This window comes from Sinohyriopsis cumingii, chromosome 14 (assembly GCF_028554795.1).
Source record: "Sinohyriopsis cumingii isolate HCF-2022 chromosome 14, ASM2855479v2, whole genome shotgun sequence".
Taxonomy (NCBI): Eukaryota; Metazoa; Mollusca; class Bivalvia; order Unionida; family Unionidae; genus Sinohyriopsis; species Sinohyriopsis cumingii.
In genome coordinates, this window is record NC_142974.1 from 108,403,928 (window position 1) to 108,428,699 (window position 24,772).

A 24,772-nucleotide genomic window follows, 5' to 3' on the forward strand; every position below is an offset into this window, starting at 1 on the left:
TCTGTTACCAGAAATATATTAGTGTTAGCAAAACCATGAAGACTAATCTTGGAGAAGACAATACTTACATGGACACTTGGAAAATACTCATTATTCTGTAAGTTGAAAACAAGTATAATTTATTATGAATAGTGATAATGTCCATCCGAAGTCCATGCTGGACGTTTCAATGTATGCATGTACAAGGATGGAGACTGACTTTTAAAAACACTTGTCCATCCAGGTTAAGTGGTAAGTATAGTTATCACTCTTCCAATGAAACTTGCAGTTTGTTTTGTTCTTGATGGGTAGAGCCTAATTGAACAGCTTTGTAAAAGCTCATGTTACAGAGAGGTTATAACAAAATTCACTTTTCAAACATTCAAACTTTGTGTTTATTAAATTGAATAAATTGATAGAGAACTAATCCTTTCAAGTCACTTGCCACATCAGACTCATGGGATACAAATTATACGTGTTCATATTCAATTTTGACTTGTCTTGAGCAATAAGATAACATAAAGTCAAACCTGAAGGGACCTGTAATCCAAAGGTTTCATAGAAATGGCACATAATCAAAAATCATGCATTTAAATGTGTTACCTTCACACCAGCATCCTTGAGCCTCATCAGCTGCTGTTCCAGGAGAAACCAACGAGTGGGTATCTGCTCTCCCCAGTATGGTTGCTGTGAAGCCACTTCTACAATTTTCCTCTTTAACTTTTCCAATTTGCTGTCAAGAACCGTGTTGTCAATTGCAAAGTCCTTATCAACCAAGTGAACTATGGTAGGTTTGTCTCTTAGATAAGAGCGAATTTTTTTTAAGTATCTCTGACCATGCTTGCGACAATACACCTAGAAATGGAAAGACAATTGGTGTTAAGTAGTAGACAACCAATCCCCTTTATAAGGATGATTGGTTGTATGTATACAATGAAGAACTCGGGGGTTGGTTTAAAGAAGTTTTGTCAACATATATGCATGTATTGTCTGATGGAAATTTAGACCAATCAAGAGATCTCAAGCCTTGTTGTAGTTTCAGCCATTTTTAGTGCATGTAAGACTGTTAAGTCCAGGTACTGTCTAGACCAGTGGTTCCCAAACTTGTTTGGGTCAACGTCCCCTTGGTTATCCTGAACACCCAGTAAAAATCATTATTCAGCATTATCGCCCCCCTTGGTAATCACATCGTCCCCCAGAGTGCGATACTGCTCACTTGGAGAACCACTGGTCCAGACATACATGTAATGATTTCCCTCCATGTCACACATTGAAAGGAACATATGAGCATTAGGCAATGTTAATTTAGTCTGTATTCCTGGTATCCATGTTGAAATGATGACATTATATATACTACAAGATGTTCTACTGGGTACAAACCAATTTCCAGGAATCTAAGATAATACCATTTCTGCTGAGTTTTGAAACAATCTTTACTTTTTGTTGGAAACTCCAACCTACCAAACCTGGTGTATATATTTTTATATATTTCTGAGTTAACATGTTCACAAGATACCAATAATGCACAGAACAAAATTCACTGACATATTCATTTATTATTAACCTGAAAGCATGGGTAGAAATTCATTGATATTGTCTCTGACAAGGTCGAGATAAAACCACATAGACAAAGATTCAGAGTCTGAATTGCGTTTACATAATAAACATGACTTCATCACAAATAATCCAAATAATAATAATAATAATAATAATAATAATAATAATAACAATAATAATAACAATAATAATAATAACAGTAATAACAATAATGTGGATTTAGTACAGCACCTAACCTTTAGAAGCTCTTAGTACTTTAAAAAATAAGATAACACCTAAAAACATATACAAGAAGACCATGACAAAAACACCATGAAATTACAAAAAGAAACAGGCTGATGATAATTAAGGAGTAAACTCTATTAAGTCTTTAAGGCTATTCTTGTAACTAAAATCCTGTTGCTGTGTTAAAACATTTCATAACCTCAATCCAACCCCAACTCCCAGGTTTTAGTCTCTGATTAAAATAAAAGGTGCCAAAACTCAGTTTACATGAACATTGATTCTACTTTACATTTACATGCAGTGTTAAAATGTGCATGTGTATAAATTCTGGCTAATACACACTTAAAGATAAACACCCACTCTTATCCACCACATACTACATAACTTCAAAGTATAAGTTCCAGTTAAAATGCAATGAAGACAAATACATTTACATGAATGCATGAGCAAGAGAGTAACAAGTGATATAATGTTTTGCTCTTGATAGAACTCGATGTTTTCGTGGCATGTCACCGCAGTGGAGGTGGTCCCAAAAATTCACCTTTACCCTGTCCATCAGTTTATGTGAAAACCAAGGGACTGATGTTGACTCCATACAGGAGTGCCTTCGACTGGTAAACAACATCGTTGTAGCTGAACACAGGAACTTTCTGGAAGACGTGAATTGATACGCATCTTGTAATTCCACATTGATATGTGTAGTCTCCCTCTTGAATGGCATTTAGAACTTGTCGTGGTGTTTCCATCCTAAACCAAGGGGGGATCAAATAGAGTTTGCTTAGGTCAATGACATGGCGAAGAATAACATTTGCCCATAGAACAGCTTAAAAAAAAGCCTGGTAAATTTAAATTGTGGACGATTTATACTACCCTCTTCTGGATATTAAGGTAATTGATTTTTCTGCTGAAGAGTGGTGGCTCTGAATCAAAGATTCAATTCAGACTTTGTACCTTACAGAAAGCTAAATAAGGAGAAGGTGTGCTGATGTAATTCTTCATCCCCTTATGGTTCTCAGGTCAATGTCGTGAATCCTGTCAGGAAGAAATGAAGCCTTCAACATACCTGGATCTGTGATAAGGATGGCATGAAGATCATGTATTTTTATTAGGATGATAGTATAACATGGAGAGAAACGCTGACACAAACGATCACCAGTTTTATGCCTCCCTTTCACTTTTGTTTGGGAGAAGGGACGTTTTTGTCAGTTGTAGATTCAGCGGGAGAGCTTCCCTGTGTCCTGTTCATCAGAAGTGTCCTAATGTAACATTTTTTGAATCTCTGAAAATCCATCCACTCTAGATGACAATGGAGAGATTGATATGGGTCTGTCTCCTTGTTGTCTTGTTTTTTATTTCCTCAATTGGCCCATAATAGTAGAGATTGATAAAGGTTGGCATGTCACTGTACTGATCATGAGGTAAGGGATATTTGATCCACATAGCTGGTCTGTAAATCTGATATGTAAGATGGTAATATAGACTTTGTTTTGCTCACTATCATACTCCCCACCAAGTGATATGCTGTTGAACCCACATGACAAACAACATACTGGTATAGCCAATAAATGTTTATCCAGCTGTGGAGGTGAAGGAGGAGCTGAAACTGTCTCAGAGAGTGATGGCTTATAAAGCTTCTTGGTTGAAGAACTATGTGGAGTGTTATATCTTCCTGATAGTAAATCTTGTACTGAAATCACCATCCTTCAAAGTGCGCTTCAGCGATTTTCCATTAGTAAAACATCATGTTTCGAACTATGAACTGAATACTAAGATTAGAACAAAAAATCTACATGTATGAATCCAATGATTGCAGATATCACAACAATAGTGAATGAGTGTTTCATATCACACATAACTGGATATATTTAAATACATCAAAAGCAATGTTGTTGTTGTTGTTGTAGGGTTTAACGCCATTTTTCAGCACACAAAAAGCTATACATGGCGGCCAGTATTAATGGTGGAGGAAGAAACCGGGAAATCGCCAGAAAGATCTATCGACCCTCGAGAAGCTACTGGCAAGCTTTCTCATATACCCACATTGGCCGAATCCGAGATTCAAACCCACGCAGACAGAGGTGAGATGGCAATGATCCGTAACGGTGAGCGCTTTAGACCACTAGGAGCCTCTCTAAAGCAATGTGATGGGATGGACAAATTATCAGTTCAAGGATGCCTAAGTGTGTGAATAGGCAAAGTCATGATAGATAAAGACAGGTCTTTGTCACTAATGAAAAAAAGAAAAGTTCAAAAGCATAGATGGGGCGCAATTCCCTTTCATGCGAAATCTCTTCCAACTTGCTTTATAGTAGTGAACTTCCAGAATATTTGATTGCAAGGTCTTTCTGTCTTTAGAGACCATGTGACTTGGTAAAAGCTTAAGTAGTGACTGAAGCTTTCACAAGATGTGGCACCAAGCCGTCAAGCGAGAGATCATTTTAATCCCCTCTTAGGTTGGCAGGTAACTTAAGAACGTTTAACTAAAATGTTTTAGCCTGGGAAAACTCTATTTGCAAGGCAGTGTTAGCTGTGTCTGCTATTTGGCACGTGATTCAGAATAAAATATGTTCCAGTCATACTGTGAGGATTTAGCTTTTTTATGGCACTGCGGATAGTGGGGGGGGGATCCCTATCAATATGTGATGAGTATGTTTTTTTATGAACGATCAGCTATGTACTTTGTTGACAGTGAATGCATCTAACTCTGGTATCTATTATAGAAATTTCCAAGTGAATTTTTTTTTCTGCTTGTGATTGATCATTGTTTCCTTCATGTATATCTAATGTGGTATTTTATCTCATTGTAGTGACCTCATTAAGATTCACTTCCGGGTCGTCGCTAGTTTTGAAATCCACTACCAAATTTCTGAAGTTTTGTAGCAGATTTTGTTTTGTATACTTTACTGCACTGAAATTGTGTTCTTTGTGAGGTAATTATTATTTGACAGATATTTAGTGACTTCTTCATTGAATATTGTTATTTTCTTGAATGACATATATAGTGGTCTTAAGATTTTCTAAGTGATTTTCTGCAGAATTCTGTAGGAATTTCACAGAAGTCCATATGCCTTATGGAATTTCATAAGGTATATAAACCAGACGAATGGTGGAATAGGGAAAGATGGTATTAGATGCATCTGTATTTCAACAATAGTCTATTTGAAATATAGGAGGTAGAAATTTTTGCAGAAACATGTAGTTTAGTTAAATCTCATAAAAGTTGATGGCTATGTTATTTAATATGTAAAATCATTGCATAGACATTACTTCCTCAATATTATATGTATGCTGCTTGAATTTTCAAACAGCAAGGCTTGAAATGAAGTTGAATTGTCCATATGGAAGTACATCATGTTGATTAGAAGTTGTCATTTTAATCCCGTCATTCTATTTATTTCAATTGGTGTAATCGAAATGTTAGTTATTAACCAATGTTTGGTTTGTTTCTTTTACTGTGATATTCAACACTGTGCCAATATAATCAAATAGGATGATAGTTTAAATTATTTCAATTCTTAAAGATGTTGTTTAGTCACATATTCTCATCTGTTACTTTTGTGCACGATTAAATTATTTCTGCAATAAACTGAGCAACTCAAAATTAAGAGTTTGGATATTCAATAATTTTTTAGAACATATATGCACACACACAAGCAATACAATTATATATAATTGCATACATCCACAATGTTGACAGTCACATACACACATCCTACCAAAGGACATCATAATATATCAATGGGGCTGTTCCATTTAAACATACATGGTACCCAGGGAAGGCAGTTTTTAAAAAAATATGTGCGATGGTACTTTGACTTCACAGAGTTCATATTAAAATGATAAGAAAATTCTAAATTGCATCTATGGTTAAGTATCCTACTTTAAATGTGCCTTCCCTGGGTCCCATGTATGTTTTAATGGAACAGTCCTTGGTGAAGGGGACTTAGGTCTAATTTTCCAAAGGAAAGCATTTGTGGAGTGTGCTTCTTGCTAACATGCAATTTGGACTAGCACATTAAGCTGGAATGGCTTTCAAAAGATTATAAAAATAACAAATCATGCGATAGCATCTACAAAGTTTTATGGCCATCCATTGAAAGTTATGAAACGTGTTAGTCTTTGCAATATTCTCTCACACATAACAGAATTAAAAGAGCAATGACACCAATGAAAATCAGTAGAGCAAAGTGCTTGTTTGGTATATGCATATTCAGATATCGGGTCCTAAGTGGCTGAGCAGTCTAAAGAGCCCACCTTTACCAAACACTACCATCTCACCTCTGTCCAAGTGGGTTCCTTTATATAGCTAGGCCAATGTGGTTCTAAGAAAGCTTGCCTGTAACTTTATGAGAGTCGGTGGTTCTAGATTTTCCTGGGTTCTTCCTGCAACAGCTATTATGGCCCCCATGAATAGCCTATCATGCACGAAGAAATTACATCACCCTCGTCCCCCCTCCCCGTACCCCCACAACACCAAACATGTATCCGATAATGAACATACGATAGACCAATTTTAACAATGGTCCCATTATATAACGAAAGACTAGATATTATGTCAGACACTGCACTGAGCTTCAAGATAAAGTGGACAATTACGGTTGACCATTTCCATTATCGGGCTTATGTAGTATTGTAAGGAAAGAACCTATGTAAACAATTCACAAACTTTATGTCATGCAGACATGAACTACTGTACCATATTTGTGATAATAGTTTGTGCTAACAATAAAGGCATATTTAAGTGTCATGATGATATGAACTAATTACCAGATAGATATCTAAGCAATTTATTTTAATTTCTATACTGAAGAAATCTTCCAACAAATCAGAAAAAAAAACAATCATAGTCCATACAAAGAGGAAGTAGTCCCAATGACATTACTACCATGTGTTCCTTGGATGTCAGTAATCAGGTTTTGTTACTTTAATAATTACTGGTTATTCTTACCACTGATAAGTATCAAGATGGTAAAAGCCAACTGCTAACATGCACAGAGTTGTTGACCTCAAGTCATTATGACATCTGTATGCCATAAAATAAAATGAAATGTTAACTTTATTAATTTTTTTCCTGATGGATTACAGAATGTAAATGAAAGAGTACCAGACTGACATATGTCATGACATGATAATATATCTACTCTTGTAAACACATATTTTTTGACGTACTAACACCAATTACTGATGCAAGAATAAGATTCTGAAAAAAGATACAAAACGTCCGATATTCTCAGTTTAAAATGAAAGGAGGGATTAATTTAACTAACAAGAGGAGAGTTCTTTGATCATTGCTGAGAAATCTGATCTCAGACAGATTTAAATGAACATAATTTAAACATTCTAAAGCAGTGGGAAAATGCAAGGGACAGACAATGATATTTTATTTCGTGGTTGGTTTTTTACCAAGACTGGAGAATACTGACAATAATTTGAATTAACATTATTACCAGTTTTATCAAATTAAGTACATATCCAGCAACAATAATGAAAAGAATGAACTCATGTGGGCCTATGTTAGATCCTTATACACAGAAGCAAACCATGTTTTGGATGCACCCAAAATAGTCCTCAGTAATTCTTCTCATGAGGAAACAAGCTGAGTGTCCGCCACTCCACCATATTAATTAAAGGGGATCTTAATTATCATCGAAATGGACTCTTTAGACATGTATCGAAAGTGTTTAATTATGAACTACAGTCACTATGGTTATTGCTGTACAATTTTCCAAGAGGAATTGTGAACCTGTACAATTTTAAAACTCCTATGTTTCCTATGTAGTACACCCATAAAAGTTGTTGATAAGATCTGCTGGGGTCCGTTACCATGGTCTGCTCTTTGTTAAGGCCATTCACTCCAACTGCCTTAGTACTAGATAACCTGTGTTAATGTGCTGTAAAATAACAAACCAAACCAGAAACATTTTGCAGGTGTGAAATCGTTTACACAGTTTTTCCCAGTTCAAGTTTTCATCCTTTCCTTTCCATGATTCCCTTGCAAAAAGATACAAGCAGTAGTACTACTTTGAGAGGAAGTTGGACATTTTATAAATGCTATGTTTCTTGTATAATCCACTGAATCAGATAGAAGTCGACACAAGCTGAGGTGGCCCCGTTGATAACATCAGTCATATCCAGTTACCATAACCTGGGAGCCCCAGATGGCTGAGTGGTCTAAAGAGCTCACCTTTACCAGTTACTGTCCTCTTACTTCTGCCTGTGTGGGTCTGAGTCTGGGGCTTGGCCAATGTGGATATGTGAGAAAGCTTCCTGTAGCTTCCCATGAGTCAATAGTTATTCCTTGGGTTTTCCTGGGTTCTTCCTCCATGAATTATACTTCCTGATATATATTGCACATCTTGCACTGAGAAATGGCATTGAACCCCCAAAAACCAACAATAACTATCATGGTGTGTCCTTAGCCAGGGACATATACTCCAACTGCATCAGCATTAACTAACCTTGATGTCCTGCAGACCAACAAATACAAACCAAGCCAGAAGCATATTTCATGTGTGAAATCATTGACAGAATTTTTGCAAGTATAACTTTTCATCTTTTTCTTTGTCATTCCTTAGAAAGGAAACGAGCTAATGTTTTGCTTTACGGGGAAGCTGATTATATATATAAGGAAGAAATCCTATTGATACAAAAACAAGAACCAATAATTAGTGTGAACAATGGATATTTAAGAAATTTCCTAATTTCATTGAAATTTGCATTACATCTTCTCTTACGCAGCCTTTTAATTCCATGCAGAACAAAGTTTTTAAGGGCAGAAACTCTTTTCTTATTTATTATGTCTACTTTCAAAGTGGAATAGTATTACTAAAATGGCATATATTTCCTCTCGAGTCTTCAGCTTTATCTTCCAGCAACAAATTACATGAATGTCATTAAATTATCAACTGACCAAATAATATGAACGTCGGACAGAAACTGCTAAAAGTAGGATGACAGAGAAAGTGAGGCAAGACACAGCAGCATCCCATGAATGAACTGTGGGAAACATTAGAATTGTTCTTATGTACTGATGCTTCTGCCTATTTATGTATGGTCAATGAGAGCATCCCAAGACCTTTCCACTGGCTAAGATACAAAAATAAAAGTGACAACTTACTCGTTGAGCCAGCACAGGAGAAACAAACCTGTGAACGTGACGTACAATATTGCCAACAATACTCCGTCGATTCTGAAAATAGAAAGAGCTAATGCATTGGTATGCAATTATTCATATAAACTACTATGGAACAAAGTGATTTCTTGAAATATGCACATTCAGATAATGACCATAAAATATACTAAGTTTCACAGCAAGCCCTAATAAACTGTGAGACAAAATATGTCAGACACGGCATTCAAATGCAAATTGAATCAGACACCAAGAGGCCCATGCGTGATATTTCTCACCTGGCAGATATAACTCAGTTATTGACCATTTCCATAAGCAGGTTTATGTTGCATTGTAAGAAAACAACCTATGCAAAATAACACACAAAGTTTTAAATGCTGATCTGACCTATTTTAGCATATATCTGGTAAGAATTTGTATAATATGCAAATATATAATTAACAGACAGTCAAAGTCGTCCAACATCTTGAGGATAATGAACCAATTAGCAATCAGATCAAATCATATCTTTGTAGTACCTGAAGATACAACAGCGATAGCTTTGGGGTCATATTCTTGTGATCTTTATAAATAGGCAATGGAAATGCAGCTTTCAGAAATTTGAAAGTGAATCAAATAGCTCAGCAAACATTGATACTCTTCAGCCATACAGCTCAGTCTCCTAAACATGACGATATAAGTCTTTATCTGATTGGCTGATCAAATTAGCAATCATGGTAACAACATAGGGCATCAGAACATAACCCAGACCTGCCAAGTTCCCTGAAGAGAGTGTCTCAGTAAAGCAATTGATTATTTCCCTAAGTTGACCAGTTCTTGGTAATGTGTAACACAATATAATTAAACTACTATTGAAAAACTGGAAAACGCATGTAGAAGTTAGGTATTCGAAACATGCAGCAACAGTACACATCATGTTCAACTACAGGAGTCTGATGTTCTACCAATAAAGTATGATGCAATCTCTAACAACATGAAATCACCTTATCGGTACTACAAATTAACACAAGGAGTGCAAGCATGACACCAGCTTTTGCTTGATTCGACATTTGGCATGAGTCTTATAACACTTCAGAATCGCCAAATAATTGAAAAGCTACATATATCCATTCAAAATACAGTAATGTACCAACGCATAACTCTTGGACAACCATCGCTTGAATCTAATCCGGTAAACTAACCGTTATTTTCTCCATTACAGTCACCTAGTCTTTCTACAGGACTCCATCAGACAGAAGTAGCTGATTCTGCCACAGAATGAATAACACTTTGAAAGTAATTTTACAAAATGAAAGGTTTCACTAGCCATTTGTATCATATGATAATTTTATATAAATTTCCTGAATAGAAATATCTAGTCAAAGTTAAGATAGTAGAAATGACGGTTGATGACATCATCACACTTCCACTATTCAAGCTGGGATGAATGCTGGATTTGTTAATATTAAAAGATAACACAGACTCTGCTCCATGATCGGTACGAATATTAGATCCTAATGCTTATTTACTGCAGGGTAGAATCTGGTGAAATAGGCTACTTCCACCTATGGTTTCAATCGTTATACACAGAAATGCACCAAATTTGGATTAATTCACAGTGGTCTTCAACATTTATCACGAGGAAATAACCTTCATCTTTGCCTCAGACATTAAGGCATGGAAATGTTCTGCCAAAAAGAACATGACCCTTTCCATTGATTCAAAAGGCTGCCTTATTTTATTCTGAATTGTTGTCACTGCTGTTCTTAAAGTTGCACCTTTTATTATTATTTATTATTATTGTTATTATCATCTTAATGTTGTTATTATTACCTTGCTATTACAATTATTCCATTTGAACTGATGTACATATGGAAAATATCTCAAAAACTTTGTCAAGCTGATTCGACCTATTTTACCACATTTAATAAAAAAATTAAAAAAGATAAAGGCATAATTAGGTCATTCAAAGTCAGTCACCATATCGATGATATTAGCAATTACCTGATAGAAATCTCATGAATGTTGGTTGATTTCTAAATCATGGGCATAAATCTCATGAATGTTGGTTGATTTCTAAATACATGGGAATAAATCTCATGAATGTTGGTTGATTTCTAAATAAATGGGCATAAATCTCATGAATGTTGGTTGATTTATAAATACATATGGCATATATCTCATGAATATTGGTTGATTTTTAAATACATGGACAGAAATCTCATGAATATTGGTTGATTTAAAAAAAACATGGATATTTGTTACAACACGAATGTAAATTACCTAATTGTAAATCCATACAAAGAGTTATTACTGTAATTCTTACTAAAGATTAAGGCTTAATTAATAGTCATTCAAAATCTCCCAATATTCAATGATATGAGCCAAATATCTGACAGAAACTTAATGAATATGATTAATTTATACATTTAGTACATTAACATTTGTTCCAATATCTCAATGAATTGTCTAATGTTAATCCATACACAGAGGTACAAATGTAATTCTTAAAATAAGATCAAGGCTTAACTAATAGTCATTCAAAGTCATCCAACTTCTTGATAATATGAATTAATTCATAAATTTCATGAGTTCTAATTCCTGGTTATTATTACCATTGACAATTATCCATACAAATTAAAATGGTATATTAGTCTTAGTGGCTTCTTTCTCATAAGTTACAAAATGTAACTGAACATGAATGAGACTAAAACCAGTCAATCACATGACAAGCTGTCTTTGTAAGCATGTTCATTTCATGTAGTAACTAGAAGATGATGATGCATGATAAATAAATTGTGAAAAACATTTCAACTGACTAAAAATGGGAAGAAACCTTTGATCATTGGCAACATTTGGCATCAGACAGATTTAAGCATACGTTGTCGTTTATACATTTTAAAGTGGTGGGAGTGTGGAATTAATGGAGAATGATTGCTACAACCAGATGTTTGCACCCTGATTTAATTTACCCATTAGTTTTGCATCATCACTGATGATTATTCATAATTACTTTGAAAAATATTAATATCAGCTTAATAGACTTGATCCTGGAAAGTGAAAAATAAAGTGAACTTATGATTTGTATCAATCTTTATCAGAAACATGCCAAATTTGGATTAAAACAAGGTAATATTCAACAGTGATCATAAATTAAGCATTATCAGAATTATAAAATGTTTATATGAAAATGTTCCTAGTATGAAGCTGGGTATCCTCCTTTAATGTAGCCTAGACCAATGCATCATCAATGCTGCCTAACCAAACCTCAAGAACAAGGGCTGGGGGCCCCAAGTAACCAATGTTCTTAATCGATCACTGTTAAAGATCACTACCATCTCACCTCCTCTATCTGCGTTGGTTCGAGTCTCAGATATGGCCAATGTGGGTATGTGAGAAAACTTGCCAGTAGTTTCGCATGGGTCAATGGTTCTTACCGGAGTTTTCCTGGGTTCTTCTCCACCATTTATACTGTCCACCATGTATAGCCTTATCTTGTGCTGAAAAATGGTGTTAAACCTTACATCAACAACAACAATAAAACAAGGGCCAAACCAGGACCATGATGGATATTCGGAAGAGGGTGAAAGTCCAGGGGCCGAATACCTCCATCCTTACAGAAGGGAAAGAAATCTGATGAATTCCTTCCATGGCCTATACAACTGTTTTGACTGAGGGAAGACAAGCAGAAGGAAGTTTTTAGACCACTTGGCCACCCTAACGTTTAAGGAAGAACTCATTAGAGTTCGCTAGAATGGAAAAGACATCATTATCCTGAACCCATGCGCATGGCAATAGAGGACTGTGCATACAAATGTCACTTTACAGAGCAAGTTAGAGAGCACAGAGACATTAAATACATGTTTTCATTGCCCCATGACTATCCACTAGGGGTGCATTTAATACAAACCATGTTAGTTATCCTTTGAGGTATGTGGAATCACTGACCCCAAGCCTTGGAGTAAACTGTCTGTCCAGCTTTTATCTAGATCAGTGGTTCCCTATTCCCATGTCATGACGTAAATTTTGGTATTGAAGAAATATGGTAGAGATTAAGTGAGACCATAGGGAAGATATGATACCATTCTACCCCTTTCTGAGAAAGGGAAACAAAATCCAACTCCCTATCCCCAGGAATTAGACGGTACCATGGAGTCAAGGGAGGTATCAATCTGGTCAGTCCCCTGCCTGACAATCAAAATTCATTGTCTGGTTGCCTTGTGATGTCTGGCGACTAGTTCTTCTACCCCAGTAATTAAAACGAGATTCACAGTATGATACCATTCTACCCCTTTCTGAGAAAGGGAAACAAAATCCAACTCCCTATCCCCAGGAATTAGACGGTACCATGGAGTCAAGGGAGGTATCAGTCTGGTCAGTCCCCTGCCTGACAATCAAAATTCATTGTCGGGTTGCCTTGTGATGTCTGGTGACTAGTTCTTCTACCCCAGTAATTAAAACGAGATTCACAGTACCTGTCCACATGTCACCAGTCAACAACCAGCTTGGAGATTTATCCAAGCAAGACCACTACTCTTCCCTGTACACAATCAATCACTTGTAATATAACTACCTTGCAGGTGTTGTTAATCGTTCCTGGGAAGGTGCAAATCTACATCAGGCCTTGGTATGGGAAAGGGACCTATCTTTCACTATGTCAAGCACCAGGGATCCTATCTCTTTTAGCAATGTTTAAACCAAAGAAATCACTTCTAGTTCTCAGTGATTGAAGGAGTTGACTTCCCTAAAACAGGATGTGGTCCAGATCCATAATGGGAACAGAGGAGTTTATTTTGAATTATTCACAAGAAAGAGGGCTAAGTGTTGGAAATTTATGCAAAAGTTCCACAGTCCACCTGACCAAAAGTAACAAATCAGACATTCTACAACCAATACATGATAAATGAGAGAAGCAATAGTGAAACAAGTATTTTCCTATCTCACCACACTCATCCACACTATGTGACATAGTATTCAGTGAAAAGGACAATACAAAACAAAACCACTGGAAACTAGAAAAATGTTGACGATGCGTACTCTAATAATGATACTAAAAAGGGAAAGAACAAAAGTACAGCCTTTCAGATGAAGGAACCAAAATTATTGAAAATTGGAAGCAAAACACAAGAAATAATTCAAATAATGCAAAGGCTGGGGAAGAAAAAAATCAATATATAAAGCAGGAATGGCTAATAAAATGCACAACAACAACAAATGAGTTGAAAGTCACTGGTACATCCTAAGCCACAAGTGGTTCAAAATCCATGGATAAAAGATGTTCCATGTGCTCAAAATGTCAAAGGAATCAGACTGGAATCATGTTCTTTTCTTAATCCTGTGCATCCAACTGCTAGGAGAAAATATTAGATTGGACTTAGGGCTTTGGCATCTCTGGAAAGCAATGAAACAGCAGATAATGTATTAGTAATACTTACATTTAACCTAGGCCTCTTTAATAGGACCGCCAACTTGGTACTTGACAATTTTTATGATAAACAATATTTACACCAGATTTCACCCATTCATCTCAAATGGCTCTAAAATTACAGCGTGGAAAGGTAAAAGTAACAGATAATTCAACATTAAGTCCCTATCACTGGCCATGAAGACAATGGTCCCCAATGCAGGGTCTATCTTAAAACTGACAAGAGGAAATATTCCCCTCCATCCGTGAAAGGGGATAGTTATCTGAACTGGGGTGGGGGTGGGGGAAGCTTGAATAAAAATACAGGTACATCTTGCAAATATGATGAGCAATTTTGACACATTCAGTCAGTTTTTCTCACAATCATGCATTCTAGACTAAAGCCTCATGGACCAGATCCCACTCCTATTAGATACAGATTTTGCTAATATGACCATCCATTCAATAGAAGTAGCAATAAGATTTTCAAAATAGCAATATGGCTACAATACTGGATGTCAGAAAAGCACCTTTCTCATTAAGGTCCAACTAGACCATGTAAGGTATACATGCATGGTTTCAGAGCAATACTCCATGTAGTGTAGAAGAAATTATACTACCAAACTTGTGATAATGGACAAACAAATAACAGGTAACACACAATTCCTTAAGCTCTTCTTGCCTGTGATGAGTCAAACTGAGAAGGCATGGTGGTTTGCAATTGCTTTCACTTGCAGTTATTCCAGTTGCATATGAGCTGTCAAAGAGGTGGGGGAATGTAACTTATTAAGGTATGTATTTCAAGCATGCCGTAATGTATCTTTCAAGAAGATAACAACTTAGGAGTGCTTACCTGACCATATTTATGATTCTGATGCTATTAAAAAAGGATGAATATTTATTCTACTTACTCTTACCAACAGATAACTTCTGAAACTTGCATGGTTCGAATTTATCAATCATGAAACTTTTGCCTGCATCCTCTAAGTACATATATAGTAAGACTTGTGTAAATCAAGAGCCCAGGCAAAGAAATAACTGTCCTGTTCTCTGACTCTCATAATATTGCAGCTTCATGCACTCCAAAAGAATACTAATATCAACAGAATAAGGTAATATTTATGAAATATTACAACTATCTGGTGTTATTGACAAACTTAACACATTTTATCCTGAATATGACTATGGTAGTAATACCTCATTCTATCCTGAATATGACTACGGTAGTAATACCTCATTCTATCCTGAATATGACTACGGTAGTAATACCTCATTCTATCCTGAATATGACTAGGGTAGTAATACCTCATTCTATCCTGAATATGCCTGTGGTCGTAGTATCCCATCTTATCTTGGATATGACTACTATAATATATGTGTGTAGTGTCTCTAGAAAAGCGTGTTATACATCGCAAATATTTGTGTACTTCTTCACCAACACTGGAAACGGTTAAAGCATGAAATTTAAAAAACAAAAACGTGGTTGGAAAAGAAAGTGTAGGCTTGAAAATGGATCGATAAAATGATGGATGACAACTCAGATGTAAACAGGGATGTTGATTGCAAAGGCAGCGACACTAGAGTTGGCGACTTGGATAATTTTGATGATAATATTGACTTTAATGATGGGTTAGAATTGAATCAAGTTGACAAAAGAGATGATGCATGGCTTTGCGCACTTTCCGACAGTGATTCAGAGAATGAAGCTGACTTTGATGGCTTTCAAGAGGAATGGGTCCGAGATGATTTTTCACCTCAGTTGCAGCCACGATTTAATTTGATAGAAGTGGTAACTGTTCAAGACCCAGAAGAAGCCGATGCACAACATTACTTTGAGTTACTTTGGGATGATTTAATCTGGAGCAAACTTGTTAATAAAACAAACCATTAATGCTGAACAAGAGCATATACAAATATTTATACTGCTGCTGTATGATGCTCCATTTTACCACAATGTATTTAGAACTGATTCTCAGTAATCAGACACTGCAGATGAAATTGGTAAACAGGATAAAATGGTTTAAATACCTGTGGGATTTGATCAATGTGTGTTCCCACTAAAATTACTGGTGGTGGGATGACCTTATATGATGACATATGGGAATTTGCAGAATTCAAGTTTTCCTTGTCGGGTGGTGCACATGAATGTATGGAATTCATCCATATCTCAACTAAGTCTGAAAAAAATCGAAATACAAAACATCATTCATTCTGTAAACAATGTCAGAATGAAGTGCATGTACTTATTGGCAAGGTATTATTATAACATTCAGTCCCTGACCTTAGTGTTGATTCTATTACCTAAATTTGAAAGCAAATATGCGAAGCCTCAACTCAATTAAGAACATATGGTAATTGCAACAATAACTGACATTTTTATTATCCTTCAAGTCTTAATTGTGGAAACGACCAAATTAAACTTTATCCACCAGCTTTACTGGAAATGCATTTTAATTAGGCATGATATATTTCTCAAGTAGTTAGTCAACTTGCTGCTAATTAAATTTTTAAAACAGTGGAGTATAATAAAATGTTGTTGTTAGGTGAAATTTTATCTACAAATTTCTGAAACATGAATTTGATTTTTAAATATCATTGGTGTAGTTGGAGAGGAAACCTGTTAATCAAAGAAGGTGAATACTGACATTAAAGCAGCAGCAAATCTGGAACAAAAATGGCACATTTTGTGGCGAATTTAGCTAGAAACAGCCCAGAACTCACCATGAACTTTGCACTTCATTATCCCCTCACTGTCAAAGTAACACTCATCTTCTACAAGATCACTGACCTCTCTACTGGCATCTGAAACCAAGAGATATATGGCACGTCTTGTAAGGAACAACTGGTGTGTTGTATAAAAGGCATACTGCCCTGCAAAGTCCAACATTGTCAAATGTGCATATTTGCTTACATCTTGTTTTGCTTTATCAGGATTTAGTTGCAACAATTTTAACATTTCCCTTAATGGATCTGTCCTGTCATTTTCAGTGGCAAACGTTTCTCCAGACTCTGATTCGGACGTTTCAGACTGTGTGAGACTACTTTGAACTACAGTGGAAGAAGATTCTTCGTGAAGACTAGATGTAGATGACATACTTTGGCCAAAGTTCTGCTGTTGTGAACGGTGATATAATACTTCTGTATTCTTGTCATCATCAGCAACATGGCTCATAGGATTTCCATCAGCTCTCTCCCTTTGATTAGAGCTTGCATCTAGTTCCGAATCAACAACCCTTCCCCTTGTTTGGTAATTCTCATTTAGGACCCTGACAAGGCGCTGCAGTTTATAATCCTTTTCTGAATCTGAAAACAGAAGGAACACTGAATGCTGAAAAATTCTGCTTTGCGTCTGGGTGGGTATCAAGCTGTAATAAAATCTGAAAACACAATACATATAAATTTTTGTACCTCCAGTACATTTTATGGTGCAACTATGTTCCTCCAGGCTCACTACAAGATCAAGTGTTGCAGTTGATGGGTAAATATCAAGCAAATTACCACCAAATGTCTGTTGTCACATGTGAACTCCACCATATCGGCATCAATTAAATGCATTAATATTTACTTAATATACTTAGTATGTGATATATTCATTAAATTTGTACTAACAATTCATGAGATATGTATATAGGCAAATGGAACACTGATTAGGCATTGTGACGTCTAGTTTTCTGCCCACTGCATACATACAAATGTTTAATGTATTGTATCAGTAGCCATCGACAAAGATTTTGACAACTTTTATTACACTATTTTGAATATTCATTTAACTCATTAACTCCACATACCATGTGATCCTTTGCAAAAAAATTAGGATAAGTTTCAGATCTCGAGTAAAATGGGGACAGGACACAATAAAATAGTGGGTCTGATATACAGATATAAAAAGAGGTAAAATTATCACTCTTTTGAACATGAGATGGTGGCATTGCAAACAGAAAGCAACTTTTAGACACTTAAGAATTCAGGTAAATGAAACTCTAACAAACAGCTGTGTCTCGGTCCATTTAGAACTAACCTCAAAAATGTACTTGCTACCCCATTTCAGGCCAAAATGAAAATAATTTCAATGGCCAACATTTGGATCATTAATTAATCTTTGGCCAGCAATCAATTGAATTGAATTGCTGATAGTCATAGTGGTGCTCAATGTTTATCAGCCAAAGCAGAATTAGCCTCCTGCATGTCACCTATCCTGTTCATACATACATATATGTGTGTGTGTGCGTGTGTGTACGTGTGTGTGTGTCTGTGTGTTTGTGTATAGTGAAATCCTCAAAACTGAACACTCAGGATGCATGTACTGAAATCATCTAAAGACAAATAATTTATTTTCTTTTCTTTTTTCAATTCAAATTTTTTCAAGCAAAACGAAACACCTCATCTCCACATAGTGAAACAAATTTTTTTATCTTGAATTTCAATTTTACTCTTAATGGCCAGCCACATAATTTGAACTTAATGCAAACCTGGAAATATAATTTAGTTATGAATTCTAATTGTGATGTCCATAATGGAAAACAGAATGAGATTAATTTCATTTAGGAAATTACCATGTTGATATGTCCATCCATTTAGGATGCATAGCAATAAGAAGATTTTCAAGATGGCTAGACTGGTGGCCATATGGGGGTGCTCTAGAGATGTTATGAACTTCTGAGAGATTGGTGTGTGCAAGGAGAAGTTGTTTGTCATGTAATGTGGCTGAACATCGTTTGGATATTGTACTTGTGGAAATTGTATATGATCTAAGCATACTGCTAACCAAAATGACTGCTCCCTTGCGCAAAATAGCAGCCTGGATTAGGCTAAAAGTACACTATCTTTAGTAGTTATTAAAATAGTGAAAACACATTTCCCCTGACTAGACAATGAAAGCTTCTGAAAGTGCAATGAATTTATAAATAATAAGTTGTTTGCTCTTTATTACAATTTACCTCTGAGATCCAGTAAGCAATAATGATAAAGTGGAGCAAACAGTGTTTTTAAAGGAGCATATTTTAAGCAAGGCCAAGCTGTTTCCTCAGTTGCCCAAAATACAATTATCAATCAAACACCAATATAAAGGAAATACTTATGCTTATTTTGCTCAAGCATAGACAATATGCCTTGAGGTAGTATTGTTTATGTCGTGAACTTAATCATGGGGATCTTAGAAGTCTCAGAACACAGGAGTGAAGTTAACTTAAATTTAAAACGGTTACATTTAAGTGAAAGAAATAAAGTGTGAAAATGTTTCTTTTCATTCAATTGTAATGAAATTAAGAAATAAATAATGACTAGGCAAAATCACCTTTTTCTATATTCGAGTGTTAGAACATTAGCAAAGAATGTAACCTCTCACCTTCATGAACCTCACTGCTCCATTCCTTTTCAGACTGTACAATTTAGTGGTGATATCATATAAAAATTGTGGCAAATTTCATGTTCATGTCTTTCAGCACAACACAAAATAAAAATATGCATTTGTAAAATACCTTACGTTTTGTCATAAGAGGCAGGGGGCTGGGCTTGTGTGGGTATTTGATGCTAATGAATACTGTTCTGTGGATGAAAATACAGGAGAATTATTCAACAGGTCTGATTTGATGCTTACCACTTGAATGTTTCACCCACACAACCACCAAACTTAAATCATACAATAATAATACATATGTGTTCTTCAAGTGAGCTTTCTGCTGATATTACGAGCTTCTGAGAGATGTTCGGGTGTAAGGTGACGTTGTTTACATTTGCAACATGTACAATGAAGAGAATGTTGTTATATGTATATGTTACTTTTATGTAATATGGCTGTACTTTCTTTGGATATTGTACTTGTTGAAATTGTAAATGGTCTAAGCCCACAGCTAACTAAAATGACTGCTCCCTTGTGCAAAAATAATCAGCATGAAACAGTCTAAAGTGCATTATCTTTAGCAGTTATTAAAATGGGAAACTGGTTTTTTGCAGACTAGACAGTAGTGGCTATGTACTAAACTAAGGATGGCTGAAATTTCGGATATTGTACTTGTGGAAATTGTAAATGATCTAAGCACACAGCTAAGTAAAATGACTGCTCCCTTGTGCTAAAACTATCAGCCTGAAATAGTCTGAAGTGCACTTTTTTTAGCAGTTATGAAAGCAGGGAACACAAATTTCGTTGTTGTTGTTATGGGGCTTAACGCCATTTTTCAGCACACGATAGGCTATGCATGGCTGCCAGTATTAATGGTGGAGGAAGAACCCGGGAAAACTCTGGGAAGAACCACCGACCCACGAGAAGCTCCTGGCAAGCTTTATCACATACCCACATTGGCCGAATCCTAGACTCGAACCCACGCAGACAGAGGTGAGATGACAGTGATCCATAACGGAGAGCGCTTTAGACCACTCTGCCACGCTGGGCCCCTACAAATTTCGTCACACTAGGCAATACCCGCTTTTGAAAATGAAATGAATGAATTACCAAATGTATAAAAAGTAAAACAAAAAATATTGGCTGTATACTTACAATTTACTTCTTAAGTCCAGGAAGTGAAAATGACCAGATGGAGCTAACAGTTGTTTTTTTAAAGGTGCAGATCTGAAGTTAGGCCAAGTTGCATAATATAATTAACCCATGTTACACCCATCAATCATGCACCAAAATAAAAGGAATTAAAACTTCTTTGAACGATATCTAGGATATACAAGGTATTTTTTAAATAGCCTGTATAACCAGTGATGATATGTTTTCCCTAAAATTCTAACCCAATATATATGCACTGTGGCTGCCATATTAGACAACAGATCAAATGGAACTGTCTACATAGAGACGATCACCCCACCAAACCCCCATCAACCACTGTTAAATCAAACTAAAGTAACAGTTTCCTGAAATTTCCTGGCTATATAAAAAGGTGCAAACGTGTGTGTTTCCTATTGTACTGGTTTTAAAATTTCAATAGATAGGTAGGCTTTTTATATATCCATGGTACAAGTGCATGTAACCATGGTATGTTTTTGAATTTCAAAAATAAGATATATATAAAGGCATTTGCACCCCCTCTTTATTTCTAAATCACCTCACTTTCTGACCTAATAGAAGGTATACATGAAATATAGCGATGGACATAACACGAAATATAGCGATAGACATGACATGAAATATAACGATGGACATAACATGAAATATAATGATGGACACAACATGAAATGTAAGTCAAGGTGACCTAAGTAACCAAATATATCACAAATTTTAACAATAATGTTCCATAAAAAAATGCAACACTTTACCTTAAAAATTACTAAAAGTTGATCATGAATTGCAAAGGTCATCTAAAATTGAACCATAATACAATTACTTATTAACACATTAACCCCTGGAGGTTTCTATCATTTTCGTCTAAAATTAGAGCAGGAAAAACATTTTGAAAGCTGTTTCTGAAAACATCCAAAAACACCAACTTCCAGGTATCTTCCAATAAAATAGTGCCTAATTGTGTTCGAAACATTGGCTATTTGGCAGAAGGGTAAAAGTTGGAGTTCTGTTTGTTTGTTGTTTTGCTTAACAGACCAATTATTTTCATATAGAGACCACTCTTTATTCCAAATGTCCATCTTAGGCTACTTTTTGCAAAGGTTCGTCTGTCTGTTTGCGGTTCATACCAGATTGCCTTCGATCTGAGAGATAAAAGTCTAAAATCCGGATACAAGATCGGATTCCGCTCATCATTCCGGATCACTGCCATCTCACCTCTGTCTGCGTGGGTTCAAGTCCAAGGCTCGGCTAGCGTGGATACATGGGAAAGCCTGCCAGTAACTTCTCGTGGGTCGTTGGTTCTTCCCTGGGTTTTCCAGGGTTCTTCCTCCACCAGTTATACTGGCCACCATGTATATCCTATCTTGTGCTGAAAAATGGCGTTAAACCCTAAAACAACAACACTTATGAAAATTTCCAGCATATTTCTGAGACTTCCCGTCATGAACACTGGATTTCTTCACTTTCAAAAGAATAGAGTTAAATAAAACACCACATTCTCATTTTTTTGATAATATCTGGATAGAAATCTTAGCCATTAAAAAAACCTCACAGAAAAGAAAACCTCTTTTAATAATCATATAAATGTCTTAACCCTAAAATATCACATCATTAAAATCAATAATGTTTAATCAAGATATTTTCCAATAGGTAATGGCATTTTGTACATGGAAAATGCTACTTGTAAATGAGTACAACGATGGCGGATACAAGATCTTGCATAGACAACCATTTTGCTCAAGGTTCAGTTGACATTGGTAACAGTCCAACTTCCCAAGCTACTGTCACAATGGACCACTATGATGCTTGCTGGGGAAGATGTGTTGGGTTATCAGAGCAGTTCATCAAATCTGAGGGCATCATTATCTGTGAGTGTTCATAATACTTGTGTTATACTTGGGTTAGAGATGCAGAAAATGTTGAGGCTTTCATGTGAAGTAGTACACAGGGCAAGACTAATAGGCCAATTGGACCATTTTGGCCCAATCTGACCCGGTGCTCACAGGAGCCCCATGCATCATTAATTACAAAATAATATATCTATTGAGAGAAAGTAATTTAAAGACAATGGAATAAAATATTTAATTCAATATCATATAAAACTAGTTGAGAAGTTTATTTCCAAATGCCGTTCTCACAGGGGCACCATGCATAAATCCAGAGTGCCATGATAAATGATCCAAATTGGGTCACACATTTGCTACGGCTATTCATGATAGTATATGGAACCCACCTACAAAGGATGTGGACGTAGCCAAAACTAAGGGCATTGCACATGAACTGCAAGCGCTTGCAGAAAATCAAATAATTCTGAGAGAAAGAAACCTCAAAGAGATCAGAAGAGTACATATCACAGAGCTGTTAAGAATATTAGAAAATTTGATGACAATAATGGTTCTGAAACAAGGGAGGCAAATCAATCCTCACAGAGGAATAGAATAACAGGACCTGTCCAAAGAAATATTTAAATGGGAAGTTTGTCATAAGATATATGATATAGTGCAAGTTATCAAAGCAGCAAGCCCCATGTCAATACTACAATATCAGGACCTGTCCAAAGAAATATTCAAATGGTAAGTTTATGTATGATATAGTGCAAGTTATCAAAGCAGCAAGCCCCAAGTTACCTCCCTTTATTGGAATAGAGAGCTGGAATATGTGGTTCAATAGATTTGAAGAAGCTGCCAATGATCAGAGGTGGACATCGAATGAGAAGTTAGATGAATTTCTTCCGAGGTTACAAGGTGCTGCAGGTGAATTTGTGTATGGAAAATTGTCTCATAGAGTGTATGCACGTTATGAATTGGCCAGTCGATTTAGGATTATTTAAACTGCAAACACATATGGTAGTTATGTCACAGAGACCAGACATATGGGGAGACTGTTGAAGAGTATGCAGCTAAGTTAAAGAGTTTAATATTACAAGGCATATACTAGCATGACAAGAGACCAGACAAGAAGATTTACTGAGAAGGTTCTTGATGGGATGATAGATGATAAAGATCACTTTCAGTCTGAGTATGTTAAACAACCGAAATACATAGATGATTCTGTCTTTCAAGTTACAGGTGAACTTCCAAGAAACATATAAGAATACAAATACGAAGAGTGAAACATGAGCAGTCAAATAATACTGTTGTTCAGATACTGATGAAGATGGTAGCCTAGTGACTGAACATGAAAATAGGTCTACAGAGAAAAGAGTAGCAAGGGCAGCACAGGTAAGAACAAGAATAAAGTCTTTAATAAACAAGTTCAAGTTCAAGAATCTGCAAGTCTTAGTGGCTGAAAATGAAATCAGTTTACAGAGAAAAGAGTAGCAATGACAGCACCAGGAAAGAACAAGAATCAAGTACATACATAAACAAGTGCACGAATCTGCAAGAATTGACAAAGGCTCTGTTGTTGTTGTTGTAGGGTTTAACGCCATTTTCAGCACACAATAGGCTATACATGGCGGCCAGTATTAATGATGGAGGAAGAACCCGGGAAAAACCCGGAAAGAACCACCGACCCACGAGAAGCTACTAGCAGGCTTTCTCACATACCCACATTGGCTGAATCCGAGACTCGAACCCACGCAGACAGAGGTGAGATGGCAGTGATCCGTAACGGAGAGCGCGTTAGACCACTCGGCCACTCGGGGCCCCGTTGACAAAGGCAACAGTGAGAAGAAAGCTTTAAAGACAGATTCAGTTGATTTGGATAGGCTGAGAGAGGTTATAAAAGAATGGATACAGAAATAGACCACTAATTTATCACAGAGTTCTCTTCCAAGCCGTCTTATAGCAGGTCTAATAATGTCAGCAAAGGTAAACACAGTTACCAAGATGGGTCTTCATGGTGAAAGGCAGAGCTACCAGTCACGCAAAAAGGCCTGTTTTATTTGTAGTGATCCTTCTCATTTCAAACGAGAATGTTCAAGAAATCAGAGCAGATATGAAATAAAGCCCACAACAGAGAAAACCTCAGATAACAGCTCCAAATTAGGGGCATC

The 24,772-nt window shown here is 36.1% G+C and overlaps 1 protein-coding gene across 1 annotated transcript in view; it reads right to left on the bottom strand.

Annotated features, from left to right (window-relative positions):
- LOC149784585 (uncharacterized) overlaps positions 1-24,772 on the bottom strand; it is a 65,442-nt gene that overhangs the window by 28,102 nt on the left and 12,568 nt on the right. Inside the window, exons 2-5 of the mRNA XM_089933295.1 lie at positions 16,995-17,576; positions 16,302-16,450; positions 8,879-8,950; positions 583-834 (exon numbers count right to left, since the gene is read on the bottom strand). Coding sequence (XP_089789421.1) covers positions 583-834; positions 8,879-8,950; positions 16,302-16,450; positions 16,995-17,576 — 1,055 coding nt within the window. The remainder of the gene's footprint in view (positions 1-582; positions 835-8,878; positions 8,951-16,301; positions 16,451-16,994; positions 17,577-24,772) is intronic.